The sequence below is a fragment of the Somniosus microcephalus genome, chromosome 19 (genome assembly GCF_052327205.1).
Source record: "Somniosus microcephalus isolate GS21.2 chromosome 19, FLI_Smic_1.0, whole genome shotgun sequence".
NCBI lineage: Eukaryota > Metazoa > Chordata > Chondrichthyes > Squaliformes > Somniosidae > Somniosus > Somniosus microcephalus.
The window spans coordinates 58,196,661-58,214,834 of record NC_141005.1 but is presented as its reverse complement, the minus strand read 5'-3'; the positions used below and the strand labels follow the sequence as shown (position 1 = coordinate 58,214,834).

At 46.2% G+C, this 18,174-nt stretch overlaps 1 protein-coding gene across 4 annotated transcripts in view; it reads left to right on the top strand.

The window, feature by feature from the left end:
* The window catches only part of acads (acyl-CoA dehydrogenase short chain), a 303,908-nt gene that overhangs the window by 66,798 nt on the left and 218,936 nt on the right, over positions 1-18,174 (top strand). For 3 of the 4 annotated variants that reach the window (XM_085961831.1, XM_085961829.1, XM_085961830.1), the window contains exon 6: positions 17,439-17,609. The exons of the other annotated variant lie outside the window; for it this stretch is intronic. In XM_085961831.1, coding sequence (XP_085817957.1) covers positions 17,439-17,609 — 171 coding nt within the window. The remainder of the gene's footprint in view (positions 1-17,438; positions 17,610-18,174) is intronic. 4 annotated transcript variants of the gene reach the window in all.

Below are 18,174 nucleotides of genomic sequence, written 5' to 3'. Positions count from 1 at the left end.
GGTAGAGTGAGGGATATGCCGGGCCATGAGGTTACAGATTGTGGTGGAATACAATTCTGCTGCTGCTGATGGCCCACCACGCCTCGTGCATGCCCAGTTTTGAGCTGCTAGATCTGTTCTGAATCTATCCCATTTAGCACGGTGGTAGTGCCACACAACACGATGGAGGGTGTCCTCAGTGTGAAGACGGGACTTCGTCTCCACAATGACTGTGCGGTGGTCACTGCTACCAATACTGTCATGGACAGATGCATCTGCGACAGGTAGATTGGTGAGGACGAGGTCAAGTAGGTTTTTCCCTCGTGTTGGTTCTCTCACCACCTGTCGCAGGCCCAGACTGGCAGTTATGTCCTTCGGGACTCAGCCAGTAGTGGTGCTACCAAGTCACTCTCGGTGATGGACATTGAAGTCCCCCCAACCAGAGTACGTTCTGTACCCTTACTACTCTCAGTGCTTCTTCCAAGTGGTGTTCAACATGGAGGAGTACTGATTCATCAGCTGAGGGAGGGCGGTAGGTGGTAATCAGCAGGAGGTTTCCTTGCCCATGCTTGGCCTGAAGCCATGAGACTTCATGAGGTCCGGAGTCAATGTTGAGGACTCCCAGGGCCACTCCTTCCCGACTGTATACCACTGTGCCACCACCCCTGGTGGGTCTGTCCTGCCGATGGGACAGGACATACCCAGGGATGGTGATGGAGGAGTTTAGGACATTGGCTGAAAGGTACGATTCTGTGAGTATGACTGTGTCAGGCTGTTGCTTGACTAGTCTGTGGGACAGCTCTCCCAATTTTGGCACAAGTCCCCAAATGTTGGTGAGGAGGACTTTGCAGGGTTGACTGGGCTGGGTCTGTAGCCGGTGCCAAGTGGTCCGCCCAGTTTCATTCTTATTATGTTTCATAGCAGTTAGTTACAACTGAGTGACTTGCTAAGGCAGTTAAGAGTCAACCACATTGCTGTGGGTCTGGAGTCACATATATACCTAAAGATGGGTTTTTACGACAATCCAATAGTTTCATGGTCACAGTTCTGGTCGCCATATTATAGAAAAGATATAGAGGCAGAGGGAAGGTGCAATAAAGATTTACTAGAATGATACCAGAGCTGAGAGGTTATACCTATCAGGAAAGATTGAACAGGTTGGGACTCTTTTTATCTAGAAAAGAGAAGACTGAGGGGTGAAATGATAGAAGTCTTTAAGATTATAGAAACATAGAAGATAGGAGCAGGAGTAGGCCATTCAGCCCCTTGAGCCTGCTCCGCCATTTAATGAGATCATGGCTGATCATCCAAATTCAGTACCCTGTCCCTGCCTTCTCCCCATACCCCTTGATCCCTTTAGTCTTAAGGGTTTGATAGGGTAGATGTAGAGAAGATGTTTCCACTTGCGGGAGAGGCCAGAACTAGGGGCCATAAATATATGATAGTCACTAATAAATCCAATAGGGGATTCAGGAGAAACTTCTTTACCCAGAGAGTGGTTAGAATGTGGAACTCACTACCACAATGAATAGTTGAGGCGATTAGCATAGATGCATTTAAGGGGAAGCTAGATAAATACATGAAGGAGAAAGGTAATAAGGCATCAGTGACTAAGGTGACATCAGGGAAAAATAGAAATAAGTCAAAGCTAAAGGCACTATATCTGAATGGGCAAAGCATTCACAACAAAATAGATGAATTAATAGCGCAGATAGAAATGAACAGGTTTGATCTAATAGCCATAACAGAGACGTGGTTGCAAAGTGGCCAAGGTTGGGAACTAAATATACCAGGATACTTAACTTTTAGAAGAGATAGGCAAAATGGAAAAGGAGGAGGGGTAGCCCTGATAATAAAGGATGGGATAAAGACAGTAGAGAGAAAGGATCTTAGCTCCGAAAATCAAGAAGTAGAATCTGTTTGGGTGGAGCTAAGAAACAGCAAGAGGCAGAAAACATTGGTGGGACTTGTTTATAGGCCCCTAAACAGTAGTTGTAATGTAGGGCAAAATATAAATCAGGAAATTAGAGGCACGTGTAACAAGGGTAATACAGTAATCATGGGGGACTTTAATCTACATATAGACTGGGCAAACCAAATTTGCAGTAATAGTGTGGAGGACGAATTCATGGAATGTATGCAAGATAGTTTTCTAGATGAATATGTTGAGGAACCAACTAGGGAACAGGCTATTTTAGATCTAGTATTGTGCAATGAGAAAGGGTTAATTAATAACCTTGTAGTAAAGGGGCCTTTGTAGTGGAGAACCAAGGGTCTAGCGAGAATGAGGAACTGAAAGAAATTAGTTTAGTAAAAAACTAGTACTGAAGAAATGAATGGGATTGAAATCCGATAAATCCCTTGGACCTGATGGCCTACATCCTAGCATTTTGAAAGAGGTAGCTGTAGAGATAGTGGATGCATTGGTTGTCATTTTTCAAAATTCCATAGATTCTAGAGCGGTTCCTGCAGATTGGAAGGTAGCAAATGTAACCCCACTATTTAAGAAAGGAGGAAGAGAGAAAATGGAGAATTACAGACCAGCTAGCCTGACATCAGTAGAAGGAAAAATGCTAGAATCTATTATTAAGGACGTGGTAACAGGGCACTTAGAAAATAATAATAGAATTGGGCAGAGTCAACATGGATTTATGAAAGGGAAATCGTATTTGACAAATCTGTTAGAGTTTTTTGAGGTTGTAACTAGCAGAATAAATAAGGGGGAACCAGTGGATCTGGTGTATTTGGATTTTCAGAAGGCATTTGATAAGATGCCACACAAGAGGTTATTAATCAAAATTAGGGCTCATGGGATTGGGGGTAATATACTAGCATGGATTGAGGAGGGGTTAACGGACAGAAAACCGAGAGTAGGAATAAACGGGTAATTTTCAGGTTGGCAGGCTGTAAATAGTGGGGTACCACAAAGATCAGTGCTTGGGCCTCAGCTATTCATAATCTACATCAATGATTTGAATGAGGGGACCAAATGTAATATATCCAAGTTTGCTGATGAAACAAAGCTGGGTGGGAATGTAAGTTGTGAGGAGAATGCAAGGATGCTTCAAGGGGATATAGACAGGCTAAGTGAGTGGGCAAGATCATGGCAAATGGAATATAATGTGGAGAAATGTGAAGTTATCCACTTTGGTAGGAAAAATAGAAAAGCAGAGTATTTTTTAAATGGTGAGAGATTAGGAAATGTTGGTGTTCAGAGGGACCTGGGTGTCCTTGCACTCGAATCACTGAAAGTTAATATGCAGGTACAGCAAGCAATGAGGAAAGCATATGGTATGTTGGCCTTTATTACAAGAGGATTTGAGTATAAGAGTAAAGACATCTTACTGCAATTATAGAGGGTCCTGGTGAGACCACACCTGGGGTATTGTGTACAGTTTTGATGATCTGACCTAAGGAAGGATATACTTGCCATAGAGGGAGTGCAACGAAGGTTCACCAGACTGGTTCCTGGGATGGGGGGATTGTCCTATGAGGACAGATTGAGTAGACTAGGCCTATATTCTCTAGAGTTTAGAAGAATGAGAGGTGATCGCATTGAAACATACAAAATTCTTACAGGGCTTGACAGGGTAGATGCAGGGAGGATGTTTCCCCTGGCTGGGGAGTCTAGAACCAGGGGTCAGAGTCTCAGAATAAGGGGTCGGCCATTTAGGACTGAGTTGAGGAGAAATTTCTTCACTCAGAGAGGGTGGTGAATCTTTGGAATTCTCTACCCGAGAGGGCTGTGAAGGCTCAGTCGTTAAGTATATTCAAGACAGAGATCGATAGATTTTTGAATATTATGGGAATCAAGGGATATGGGGATAGTTCAGGAGAGTGGAGATGAGGTAAAATATCAGCCATGATCTTATTTAGTGGCGGTGCAAGCTTGAAGGGCCAAATGGCCGACTCCTGCTCCTGTTTCTTATAGGAGCGTTATCACACAAAATTTGCCACCGAGCCACATAAAAAGATATTAGGACAGGTGACCAAAAGCTTGGTCAAAGAGATAGGTTTTAAGGAATGTCTTAAAGTAGGAGGGAGGTAGAGAGGCAGCTGAATGCACGGCCGCCAATGCTGGAGCGATAGAAATCGGGGATGCGTAAGGGGCCAAAATTGGAGGAGCGCAGAGATCATGGAGGGTTGTGGGGCTGATGGAGGCTACAGAGATAGGGAGGGTGATAATCAGACAATAATTTGACTACTGAGTTCGTGTGGTGCAGGATTGTCATCTTTAATGGCCCTGGACTTGATTGTGCATTTTGCACTTTAGCAACAGAATCTGCTGCAGAGTGAGGCAATTTGATGACAACACGAACCGACACAAATCCAATGGAAGTGGTTCAGTTATGTAAAAGGGGCATTAGAGGCTCATGAATACAGAATGTACTTTGCTCACTGAGTGCCTTATATGCTAGTTTGACAGGTCTGCCTCTGAAGACAATGGAACCTTTGCTGGCCACTATAGTTTGAGCCAGTGAAATGTATTCTCATTATCCTTCATTTTGCTAAGCTGACACCTGGGCCCAGGGATTTTTTTTTACAAGCATTCAGTGGGTTCGGCTACCACATAAATAGCCTGTTGTTCTCGAGAAAAACGAATCAGAGTATTTATTAAGGGCTTTAGATTTCATTGATGTTTGCAGGATCACTGGCAAAACTGTCTGCCGACTGTCAGCTGTAATGCTATTCCAACTATGGCTGTTATAAGATTTGAATGGCTGTGCTTTGACATTTTGCCTTTGTATGAATACCCGGTATTTTAGATGATGTTGAAAAGCGTTGTTTCCGCAGCCAGATGCAAGTCCAAATGTACAAGTGGAAATTTGTCTCTTGCTATCAACAAATCCTGTCAGTACTGTGCCTGACTGTCAGCTGCAATTTCAACACAAAAGACAGTTTCTGCCAGTGGAGCACACTGACAGACCCGCCTTATGTGACTCCCTTTTCCTGTAGCTTAACCACTTGATGGAGTTGATTAAGAATGTAGGGGGGGCAAAATTGAGTTCTGCCCCCTTTGGGGCGCTGAAAAAGTAAGCGCACCCGAAATTCACTGGTAGTGCCCCAAGGGGGAGGCGGGGCGCTACTGGAAGCGTCCCGCCTCCCTCTTGGGGCGCTACCAGTGAATGTCGTGCCGCGGTACTGCAGGCCTGCTTCCCCTTATTAAAGGGGAGGGGCCTAGCGCAGCGCGACCTGGGGCCCAGCTGGGCCACCAGGGATCGGAGTGCTGGCAAAAGAGCCCGGCACTCAAGAGAAGTGCCGAGCTCACGGAGCGCAGCCGGCACCCCGTGGGGGGGGGGGGGGGATCTCCACAGGAGGCCAGGGACGGCAACGGGGGCAGGCACTGGCAAGCAGCCAGCAACAAAAATAGCCGCCCGGCACATCCTTTAATTTGCGCTGCCCCGGTTGCAGGTAAGCCCCCCTGACCCTGTTGGACATAGCGTCCGGTGGTAAGTCAGGAGGCGCTACCGAAGATCGCGGCCGGGGCGCGAGCGAGGTGCTGCACACGGCGGGACACTAACGGCTACCACTGCCGCTAACCTCCCGCTGAATTTGGTGGGAGGTGTTAGCGGTGCCACGCCCAGGCGCTAGTTGCTTTGTGCCCCGGTAACACCCTCTTAGGGTGCTAATGGGAGACGCAAATCAACCAAATTTTTCCCCCTGGATGTTTTCATAACCTGATATTAAAGTTTTGTTTTTTCCCTCCCCAAACGCATATTAGAAATGAGGAGTAACAACAGAAAATGCTGGAAAAACTCAGCAGTATAGTTGTGGCCTTTCTCATCTGTCTGGCAAAACTCTGCAAGGCCATTACTCAGTTACTTTGATTATCTCCTTTTGGCCACCTTTACTCCTAGAGCAAGGGTTCTCAAACTTTTTGCTTCTGAGGCCCCCCTCCCGTGTTATAAAAATTCCACGGACCACCTGTTACACAAGTATTTTTTCTGTATAAAAATTAGTTATACAATTAAACATATATATTTATTCTTTTTGTTTTACTTACTCAATATGAAACTTGTTGCTGGTGCTTGTTTTCAAATCGCTCCATGGCCTCGCCCCTCCCTTTCTCTATAACCTCATCCAGCCCCTCTAACCATCCGCGATCTCTGCACTACTCCAATTCTGGCCCCTTACACAAACCGGATTTTCATCACTCCACCAACGGCAGCTGTGCCTTTAGCTGGCTAGTCCCTTGTCCTTGTGCACCAGTCGCTGAAGGTAAGCATGCAGGTGCAGCAGGTGGTTAAGAAGGACTCGTACTCGCTGGAGTTTAGAAGAATGAGAGGGGATCTCATTGAAACGTATAAAATTCTGACAGGACTGGACAGACTAGATGCAGGAAGGATGTTCCCGATGGTCGGGGAGTCCAGAACCAGGGGTCACAGTCTAAGGATAAGGGGTAGGCCATTTGGGACAGAAATGAGGAGGAATTTCTTCACCCAGAGAGTGGTGAACCTGTGGAATTCTCTACCACAGAAGGCAGTAGAGGCCAATTCATTAAATATATTCAAGAAGGAGTTGGATATATTTCTTAAGGCTAAAGGGATCAAGGGGTATGGGGAGAAAGCGGGGACAGGGTACTGAATTTGGATATCAGCCATGATCACATTGAATGGCGGAGCAGGCTCGAGGGGCCGAATGGCCTACTCCTGCTCCTATCTTCTATGTTTCTATGTCCCAAAGCTCTGGAATTCCCTCCCTAAACCTCTCTGTCTCTCTACCTTTCTCTCCTCCTTTAAAATGCTCCTTGAAACCTATCTCTTTGATTAATCTTTTGCTTACCTGTACTATCTCCTTATATGACTCAGTGCCAGATTGTGTTTGATAACTGTTACGTCCGTGTAACAATAATAAAAGGACTGCAGAGAACGGTACAACAGGTGTTTACTCAACGTGGTTCAAACGGCAACTGAAACAACAGATTACTACTCAGCGTTATATACAGGTGTGGTCACTGCCGGTACTACAGTATACATGAGCTGTAGAAAGTAGTTCCCCCCCTTAAAGGTACATACATTACAATTCCTCCCCTTTTAGATTAACAGTACCATAATACTCATTTAACAATTAAATACCAAACTAATTACAATTAACACTTTTAACATGCAACATTAGCTGAAAATAGTCTATTTATAAATTCAGTCTTTGGGGAGGCTTTCTGGATAGCGCCTTTCCCGAGTGTCTTGCTCTTGGTGCGGAGGCGATTCTGGCCCCCTGTCGTCGGTTGGTTCATCAGCTTCCGATGCTACTGTTTCTGGGGTAGATGCTACCTGTACGTCGGGTTCATCACCAGGTACGTATGGGCGAGGCATGGGGTTGACTCGTTCCTGTGACTCTAGGATCTGGTCAGCATGGCGTCTCACGATGCTCTCCCCAACGTCCACTGTGTACATTAGTGGCCCCTGCCGTGTGCATATCGTTCCTGGTTGCCATTTCTCTGTTCGGTAGTCGCGGGCCAAGACTGGTTGCCCTACATTGAAGCTCCTTGTCGGCTTCTCATTGATGTGCTGGAATTGCTTACTCTCAACATCTCTTCGTACATTTGGTCTGAGCAAATCCAGACGAGATCTCAACCTTCGGTTAAAGAACATCATGGCCGGGGCCTGGTTGGTGACTGCATGTGTCACATTTCTGTAGGCTAACAGGAAATTGTCCACCTTATGCTGCAGTGGAATGTCGTCATCGCACATGGCCTTTACTGCTTTTTTAAAGGTTTGTACTAACCTCTCAGCCAATCAATTTGTGGCAGGATGATACGGGGCGGATGTGTAATGCCTTACCCCATTCCTTTTCATAAATCTTCGAAACTCTTCTGACACAAACTGTGGTCCGTTATCAGAGCAAATCTGCTCTGGCAAGCCATTCCTGGCAAAAATGGTCCGTAGGACTGCAATATTTTTCTCCGTGATGGTGGAGGACATTTTGATCACCTCAGGCCATTTCGAGTGCGCATCCACGGCTATTAAAAACATTGAGTCCATGAATGGACCAGCAAAATCAATATGCACCCGTTGCCATGGAGATGAGGGCCACTCCCATGGGTGTACAGGGGCATGTGGTGGTGCATTTTGGACCTCCTGGCATCGTGAGCAGCTCTTTGTCAGGTCCTCGATTTGCTGATCGATCCCCGGCCACCACACATAAGCCCTAGCAAGGCTTTTCATTTTCACCCCTCCCAGATGACCTTCGTGAAGCTCATTGAGCACTCTCTCCCTTAACTTGGGTGGAATTACCACTCGGGATCCACACATCAAGGTCCCCTGGCATACTGACAGCTGTTCTCTTCTGGATGAGAATGCTGGCAACAGTGAGTCGCCATGTGCTGGCCATCCCTTCACCGTCAAGTCATATACCCGAGACAGTTTCGGGTCATTTCGGGTCTCCTTCTCTATACCAGCGTTAGTTACTGGCAAGCATTCAATTATAGTCGAATGAAATATTTTGACAGGATCCACTGCTGGTGCTTCCTCCGCAGTAGGCAGTGGCAGGCGTGATAGCCCATCAGCGTTTCCATGCTGTTTCGTGCCCTTATACTCGATTTCATATTGGTGCGCCCCTAGAAAAAGGGACCATCTTTGTAGCCGTTGCGCAGTCATCACCGGAACGCCCTTCTTTGGATTAAAGATGGAGACAAGTGGTTGGTGGTCAGTCAGCAAGGTGAACTTCTGCCCGTGCAGATAGTGGTTGAACTTTTTCACTCCCCACACTAGGCTGAGGGCCTCCCTGTCAATCTGGGCGTAGCTACGCTCGGCTGAGGTTAGTGACCGAGACGCAAAGGCTACTGGCCTCTCCGAGCCGTCCGGGAATTTGTGCGACAGCACCGCTCCAATGCCATAGGGTGATGCATCACACGCCAACCGAATTGGTAGTGCTGGGTTGAAATGAGCCAACACCTCTTTTGATGTGATCAATGCTTTGCTCTTCTGGAAAGCTCGTTTACATTCGTCACTCCACTTCCATGGTACCCCCGTTTGCAGTAGGGTGTTCAGTGGGTGTAGTACGGTAGACAAATTCGGCAAGAACTTATGGTAGTAGTTCACCAACCCGAGGAACGACCTCAGTTGTGACACATTTTCCGGTGCTGGAGCCTTGACTGCTGCCTCAATCTTTTCAGGGGACTTATGTAACCCCTCTTTATCAATAACGTGTCCACAATACGAGATCTGCTTCTGGAAAAACTCGCATTTGTGGTGATTAGCTCGGAGCCCATATTCCTTCAATCTAGTGAGCACCTGCTCCAGGTTGGCGAGGTGATCACTGTCATTTTCGCCCGTGACCAGGATGTCATCCAAATAACACTGGGTCCCTGGAATCCCTTGCAGGACTTGTTCCATTGCCCTTTGCCAAATAGCCGGAGCTGATGCTACCCCGAACACCAGCCGGTTGTATTGGTAGAGACCTTTATGAGTGTTGATCGTGAGGTACTGTTTCGAGGCTTCTTCTACCTCCATTTGCAGGTACGCCTGGGCCAGATCAATCTTAGTGAAGCATTTTCCTCCAGATAGCGAGGCGAAAATATCTTCAATCCGCGGAAGCGGATATTGTACAGTGTGAAGGACTGGGTTCACTGTCACCTTAAAGTCCCCACAGATGCGAACCTTCTTTGGTTCCCCAGGCGTATTACTCAACGACCTCTTCATTACAGGAACGATGGGTGTAGCCCACTCGCTCCAGTCCACTTTGGACAGTACTCCTGAACGTTCCAAACCTTCCAGCTCTGCTTTGACGGCTGGGCGGATCGCCTAAGGTACTGGTCTGGCCTTAAAAAACTTTGGGCTTGCATTTTCCTCTATTTTGATCGTTGCTGTTATGCCTTTTAGTGTTCCGAGTCCCTGCTGGAACACTTCTTGTGCGTCAGTTAGCATTTTTGACAGTCGTCCAAGTGTGACGTCGTCATCCTTTTTGGCATCTACAGTCAGTGCTTGTATGGAATGCCAATCTAGCTGTATCTTCCGGATCCATTCACGTCCTAGTAGTGGTGGTCCTCCATCTGGCAATACATATAGGTCCATTTTTGGTGTTTCCTTGCCGTTATATATAACGTTCACCCTTATTTTTCCTTTGGGGTAGACTTTTTGCCCTGTGTACGTCTTCAAGACAATCTTTGTATCTCTCAAGGGTATATGTGAGAATCGCCGCTTGTAGTCCCTTCGGTTTATGACTGTTAGGGCTGATCCTGTGTCCAATTCCATTTTCACTTGGACTCCTGCTATCTTGAGCGTGACCCAGATAGTTTGGTGATCCTCCATTTTGATCACATTATGTAGTTTCAGACAACCCAGCTCCTTGCTTCCAGAGTCTGTATCACGCTTCTGTTCGTCTGAACTACTCTCCGTCACCTTATGTACCTTCTTGTACTTCTCCTGTGGAGATTTCTTGCTGCTGGTTTTCTTTCCCGACCTGCATACTCTTGCTATGTGTCCTACTTTTCCACACTGTCTGCACACTTTGTCCTTGAACCAGCAATCATTATGGTCGTGTGTTGTTTTGCCGCAGCGATAGCACTTCACTGTTCCGTATGACATTTCATTTGTGCCATATTCTTGCGGTCTCCGTTGTATCTCTGCAGCGCCCCGTGCTGCTGCTTCGTGTGATACTGCAATGCTGAAAGCCTTGTCCAGCGTAAGATCCTTTTCTGATAGAAGCCGTTTCTGGGTTCCTTCACTTTGAAGCCCACACACAAACTTGTCCCTTAAAGTACCTGCTAGTCCCGTTCCAAACTGGCAGTGTTTCGATAGCTTGCACAGTTCCGTTAAATACTCAGCATTACTTTCATCTTTATGCTGGTTCCTTTTGTGAAACTTAAATCTTTCTGCTATCAGCAGCGGTGTGGGGTTTAAGTGGTCCTGTAGGATTGACACTATGTTTTCAAAATCCTTTTTTACTGGCTTCTCTGGGGTTACTAGGTTTCGTAGTGAGCCATACGTTTTTGCACCCATTGAATTCAACAATACCAGCGCTTTCTTGTCATCTGGCACTTCATTCGCCTTGCAGTATACTTCTATGCGTTCGACATATGTCGTCCAATCTTCGACTTCATTGTCGAGCGCTGTGATACTGCCACTCTTCGGCATTTTTGGGTGTGGTTAGACTGGCTTAAAATGGCGTCTCCCGCGCTTTCCTTTCTTCCCCGCTGCGGCTTAAAATGGCGTGTCCCGCGCTGCTGCTACCAACACCGCTCTCGGCGGTCCTCGTGGCAAATGGCGACGCCCTGTGGGTTTCGTGTGCTGCTCCTGCGCTGTTGCCAACGCCGCTCTCTGCGGTCCTCGTGGCAATGGCAGCGCCTCGCGATTTCCTGCGCGCCTCCCCCGTTGACGCTGCTCGGCCCTTGACCACCAGCTGCGCTCTGCTCTCTCTCGCCTCTCTCCCCCGTTGACGCCGCTCGGTCCTGAACACCGGCTGCGCCCTGTGCGCTCTGCCCTCTCTCTCTCCCCCGTCGACGCTGCTCGGCCTTTTTCTGTGCCGCTCGGTCGGGCTGTAGCCCGTCGCTGTCCGGGAAGGGTCTGCGCAGTACCTGTTGCCAGCCCGTTTCGCTGGACCACCGTGACTGGAAAGCCAAGCCTGGCTCTCGACAGCCTCCCCTGCGATGCTCAAATCTCCGCTGGATGACTGGGCGGTTGCCCGTGGTCGACGCCCGTGCTTCTGGACTCGACTTTCTTCCACTGTTCTCCAGGAGCGAATCCCTGGGAGATGATGCAGAGTTGCAGGTAGGTTCGAACTTGCTGATCGCCACTGTTACGTCTGTGTAATAATAATAAAAGGACTGCAGAGAACGGTACGACAGGTGTTTACTCAACGTGGTTCAAACTGCAACTGAAACAACAGATTACTACTCAGCGTTATATACAGGTGTGGTCACTGCCGGTACTACAGTATACATGAGCTGTAGAAAGTAGTTCCCCCCTTAAAGGTACATACATTACAATAACACTCATATGATGCGCTTTTGGATGTTTTACTATGTTAAAGGCACTATATAAATGAAAGTTGTTGTTCAGGCTGCAGGCATTCCCGGGATTCTGCAGACATTGTGGGAGAAGGTTAGTTCGGTGACAATAGCAGAACAACCGGATTAAATCTGTTGCAAATTATTCAGCAGGTATCATTGGTTATTTTGTAACTGTGTGAAGTTGCACTGAACTGACCTGTAAAGTCTGTGGGTTGTGCAGTTAATAAATACACAGACTTCAGAAGTAACAAACAAACAGGTCTTTACTATTCGAAGGTCCGGGCGAATCTGCCCCAGCAATCCTGCCACAACACTTATATACTGGTGTGGTCACTATCGGTATTACAGTATACAGAAGCCAAACAAATAGTGCCACACCGAAAGTAGTCCTCTTAAAGGTGAACGGTTACATTCAATAGTTCCCTTAAAGGTAGACGGGTACATACACTACAATCCTCCCTTTTTAGCTTATTACTTACTAAGTCCATAGTGAACATACATTCTAACATATATACAGGTTTATGTAAGACAGTTCATAGATTCAGTCTTTCCGGGGGTTTCCGGATTCTGTCCGGATAACGCCGCAGTGGTGTCGTCATTTCAGGCGGGCTAGGAGGTGCTTCTGGCAAGGTCGATTCGGCTTGAAAAGCCGTGTCAGGTTCAGCTGACTCCAGTATCACTAGATCGGAAGTAGGTGTTCTGGGTATCTCAGTTTCAACATTACCCGGATAAGGTGGTGAAGTCGGTTGCCCATTTGTGGCAGACCCTATGATTTGGTCAACATGGCGCCTTATTATATTGTCTCCAATGTCCACGGTGTACATCAATGGCCCCAGCCTTTTCCCAATAGTTCCAGGCTGCCATTTCTCAGTACGGTAGTCCCGGGCCAAAACTCGTTGACCGATCTGGAAAGATCTAGTGACCCTGTCGTTCATGCCCTGGAATTGCCGGTTCTCTACGTCTCTTCTGACGTTTGGTTTTAGTAAATCCAGCCGGCATCTTAGGCGTCTATTACAGAACATCATTGCGGGAGTTTGATTTGTGACCGCATGTGTCGCATTTCGGTATGCCAACAAAAAGCTATCCACCTTATGTTGCAGACTTATATTTTCATTACTCATGGCCTTTACGGCCTTCTTGAAGGTCTGGACAAACCTTTCAGCCAATCCATTGGAGGCGGGATGGTATGGGGCTGACGTGTAATGTTTAACCCCATTGCTCTTTAAGAATTTCTTGAATTCTTCGGACACAAATTGTGGTCCATTATCAGAACAGATCTGTTCCGGCAGGCCATTCCGAGCAAACGTAGTCCTTAACACTGTGATGGTTTTTTCCGTCGTGGTGGTGGTCATCTTAATTACTTCCGGCCACTTGGAGTGGGCATCCACCGCTATTAGAAACATCGAGTCCATAAATGGACCAGCAAAGTCGATGTGTACTCTTTGCCAAGGCGATGAGGGCCACTCCCATGGATGCAGAGGAGCCTGGGGTGGCGCGTTCTGAACCCTCTGACATCCTAGGCAGTTCTTCGTGATCTCCTCTATGTCTCCATCAATGCCTGGCCACCACACAAACGCTCTTGCTAGATTCTTCATCTTTACTCCCCCCAGATGTCCTTCGTGCAGCTCCTTTAGCACCTTCTTTTGGAGTTTGGGTGGAATCACCACTCTAGATCCACACATCAGGGTTCCTCGACACACTGACAGTTGTTCTTTCCTCTGTGCAAATGCTTGCAGTGTTGGTTCGCTCTGTGCTGGCCATCCCTCCACCGTTACATCATAGACTCATGAAAGAGTCGGGTCATTCCTTGTCTCATTCTCAATCATTGAGTTTGTTATCGGTAGACACTCCACTATGGATGAGTGGAACAACTCTACTGGGTCCACTATACTCGCTTCTTCTACCATCGGCAATGGCAAGCGTGACAACCCATCAGCATTTCCATGCTGTTTAGACCTTTTGTACTCAATTTCGTATTGGTGTGCCCCAAGTAACACGGACCACCTTTGTAACCTTTGTGCTGTCATGGTGGAAACGGCCTTATTTGGGTTGAATATGGACACCAACGGCTGGTGGTCTGTCAGCAATGTGAACTTTTTACATTATAGGTAATGGTTGAATTTCTTCACGCCCCACACAAGACTGAGGGCCTCTCTATCTATTTGGGCGTAATTTCGCTCCGCGGGTGTCAATGATCGGGACGCGAAAGCCACTGGCCTTTCCGAGCCATTTGGTAGCCTGTGCGAGAGTACTGCCCCAATTCCGTACGGGGAAGCATCGCAAGCTAGACGAAGGGGTAATGCTGGGTTGAAATGAGCCAACACTTCTTCAGAGGCAATCAACTCCTTGCTTCTGCGAAAAGCCTTTTTGCATTCTTCACTCCACTTCCATGGTGTTTCTTTCCGCAACAGGTCATTCAGCGGATGCAGTACCGTGGATAAATTAGGCAGAAACTTGTGATAGTAATTAATCAACCCCAAGAATGATCTTAACTGTGATACGTTTCCTGGAGCGGGGGCCTTCACGACCGCTTCTATCTTTTCAGGTGACTTATGCAGTCCCTCTCGGTCAATGACATGACCGCAGTATGAGATCCGTTTTTGGAAGAACTCACACTTCTTGCGATTAACCCGAAGGCCATACTCCTTCAACCTGGTGAGTACCAGTTTCAAATTCGTGAGGTGTTCTTCCTCATCTTTTCCCGTGATTAAAATGTCATCTGAGTAGCACTGCGTGCTTGGAATTCCTTGTAACACCTGTTCCATGGCCCTCTGCCAAATTGCTGGCGCCGAAGCCGCCTCCGTCACTCTTAGTGTCAGGCGCTCTGGTCAATCCACTTCCCCAACAGCTCCTCAAAGGAAACCCGCCTCTGTTACTCTTAGTGTCAGGCACTCTGGTCAATCCACTTCCCCAAGTGCTTCTCAAAGGAAACCCGCCTCCGTCACTCAGAGTGTCAAGCGCTCTGGTCAATGCACTTCCCCAGGAAACGGACTGAACAGAATAGGTCCTGAACTACTGGGAATTTGAAAATGTCATGGCAAGGAAGGCAATCTGTCAAAGTTGAACAATGTAAGATTAAATAGACATTCAGGAAATTCTTTGAATTATCTTTGAGAGGCAGGGAGAAACTTTGCTCAAGCAGTTAAATAGGTGGGTAGAGTCTCTGATGGAGTGCATTGTACACAGTTTTTGAAAGAAACAAGCTTGATTAACCAAATGATCTTTTCTCATTCTGTGCTTATGGCCTTATGCTGCTTAATGTACTGTTTCAGTCAGTTGGCCTTTAATGTCTTTTGCTTTAATGCCTTTTCCATGATCCCATGCACTAGTTGGCATCAGCAGCATCAGTATTATTTTAACTATTATATTGGTTCGTTTAACATACTGCACCCAGAATAACAACAACAACAACTTGTATTTATATAGTGCCTTTAACATAATAAAACATCCCAAGGTGCTTCACAGAAGCGTTATCAAACAAAATTTGACACCGAGCCACATAAGGAAATATTAGGGCCGATGACCAAAGGCTTAGTGAAAGAGGTAGGTTTTAAGGAGCATCTTAAAGGAGGAGAGAGAGGTAGAGAGGTGGAGGGGATTAGGGAAGGAATTCCAGAGCTTAGGGCCTCAGCACCTGAAGGCATGGTCGCCAATGGTTGAGCGATTAAAATCAGGGATGCGCAAAAGGCCAGAATTGGTGGAGCGCAGATATCTCGGAGGGTTATAGGGCTGGAGGAGATTACAGAGATGGGGAGGTGTCAAACTTAGTTTTTTGATAACGCTCCTGTGAAGCATTGTGTTCAATTCTGGATACTACACTTTAGGAAGGATTTCAACGCCTTAGAGAGGGTGCAGAGGAGATTTACCAGAATGGTACCAGGGATGCAGGATTTCAGTTATGTGGAGAGACTGGAGAAACTCGGATTATTCTCCTTAGAGCAGAGAAGGTTAAGAGGAGATTTGATAGAGGTGTTCAAAATCATGAATGGCTAAATAAAGAGTAAATAAGGAGAAACTGTTTCCAGTGGCAGAAAGGTCAGTAACCAGAGGACACAGATTTAAAGTAATTTGCAAAAGAACCAGAGGCAACATGAGGGGAAAAGAATTAATGCAGCGAGTTGTTATGATCTGGAATGCACTGCCAGAAAGGATGGTGGAAGCAAATTCAATAGTAACTTTCAAAAGGAAATTGGATAAATACTTGAAGGGGAAAAATTTGCAGGGCAACGGGGAAAGAGCAGGCGTGTGGGACTAATTAGATAGCAGGCGTGATGGGCTGAATGGCCTCCTCCTGTGCTGTATCATTTTATAATTCTATGAAAACGCTGTGGATGCTGGGTCAATTGAAATTTTCAAGACTAAGATCGATAGACTTTTGTTAGGTAAGGGTATCAAGGGATATGGATCAAAGGCAGATAAATGGAGTTGAAGTACCGATCAGCCATGATCTAATTGAATAGCGGAACAGGCTCAAGGGACCAATGTTCCTATGAATGCTTTATTACAAGTTGCTATTGAGGCAGATACTATCACATTATTTAAAATGGAATTTGATAAGTACGTAAAAAGGAAGAATATAGAAAGAGCAGGGAAATGGGATTAGAATAAATAGCTTCAGTTAAAAGATAGCATCAGCACAGGCAGATGGGCTGAATGCCTCCTTCCGCACTATAATTTCTATGATTCTATGAACACATTGTTTTTTTTTACCTCAGAGGCCTGGGTTTGAATCCAGCCTGAACTGATAAGATGAGAGAGCCCCACATGAAATGTGATGGCCCAACTCTGACTTGACTCAGAGTAACACAACACTGCCCCTAATTTGGCACTACTGTACTTGGTATGAAATTGGTCTTTAAATAACCTCTGTATTTCACCTAAACACTAATCTTTATGTTAGACTTATCTTTCTCCTTGAAGCTTTTCCTCCCTTCTCAGTGCAGTCCTATTTTTATCACTAATACCTGCTGTGTGTGAGTTCCTGGTTGTGTTTCCTGTTTTAAAAATGTCTTGCTCCTATTTCATCTCGCTTCTCCTGCTGTTAATCTCCAGTTTTGTCCACGTCACTCATTTATTAATATTTGCCTTTGGTTTTGTTTCACTTTTGGCACATTATCACATCCACTTGACACTGTAGATTTCTCTCTGCCTCCAGCCTTGCTTCTTGTTAACTGTGGTTCCAGAGTATTGGCTCCCCATCAGGGACACCCAAGGTCTAATCCTGGCCATGGAGAAGCCGATAAGTAAGCTTGCAGGGGGTGTCCTTTCCACACAAATTGAGCAAATCTCCAGCTGGGTCAAGTAAATAATTAGATTGAAAACATTTCATGGTGTCTGTGGTACCAGACTGTCCAATCTCAACTAAGGAAATTGGCATTAATGGGGGAGGGGATAGGAGGGAGAATAGGAATATAGTAATATAAAAATTGAAACTGTTAAAAATATTCTCATATATTCAATTTTCCTATTCCAATGTATCTAATGTGTTTTGCTTGCATTGTGTTTACAGGGAATAAGTGCATTCTTGGTTCCAATGCCTACACCAGGGCTATCCTTGGGAAAGAAAGAAGATAAATTGGGAATTAGAGCATCTTCTACTGCAAACCTAATTTTTGAAGACTGCAAACTTCCAAAGGACAACATATTGGGAGAACCGGGCTTTGGATTCAAAATAGCCATGGTATGTGCTTACACTATTTAAACAGCAGTGTGTGTAACCTATACTGAAATAGGAGTGTGGTATGTTGCTACACTGACATTCTATAACCTTTCCTTAGCAACGTACATTTGTGGTTAATGCTATGAATTTCGTCACGTAACTAGTGTAATGTGAATTGTTATCTGAGTACCACAATTTACATTAAAAGTCCTAGATGTACGAAAACGCAGGTTTCTCAGTGATAACAAATCACATGATCGGTGCTGCAATGGCACTAGTTATTTCTGATGCAGCGAATTGTTTCGATATCTTGTAAATGGAATCGGTAATGTGAAAAGTTCACACTGCAGCATATACAATGTCTGCAGTAGCATGAACCTTCCTAGGTGACCAACGTTGTGGGTGTTATGGAGTCTGTCAGAGCAGGCTGTGCCAGAAACTGAGGCCGCGATTTTATCGGCACTGAGACAGCGGGTTTGGAGGCGGGTCAAGGGTTAAAATAGTTTTGATTGACGGCGGGTTGCGATCCCACTGTCAACCCGCCCCCATGCCACTTTGCCAAATGCCGGCTCAGGGAGTCCCGATC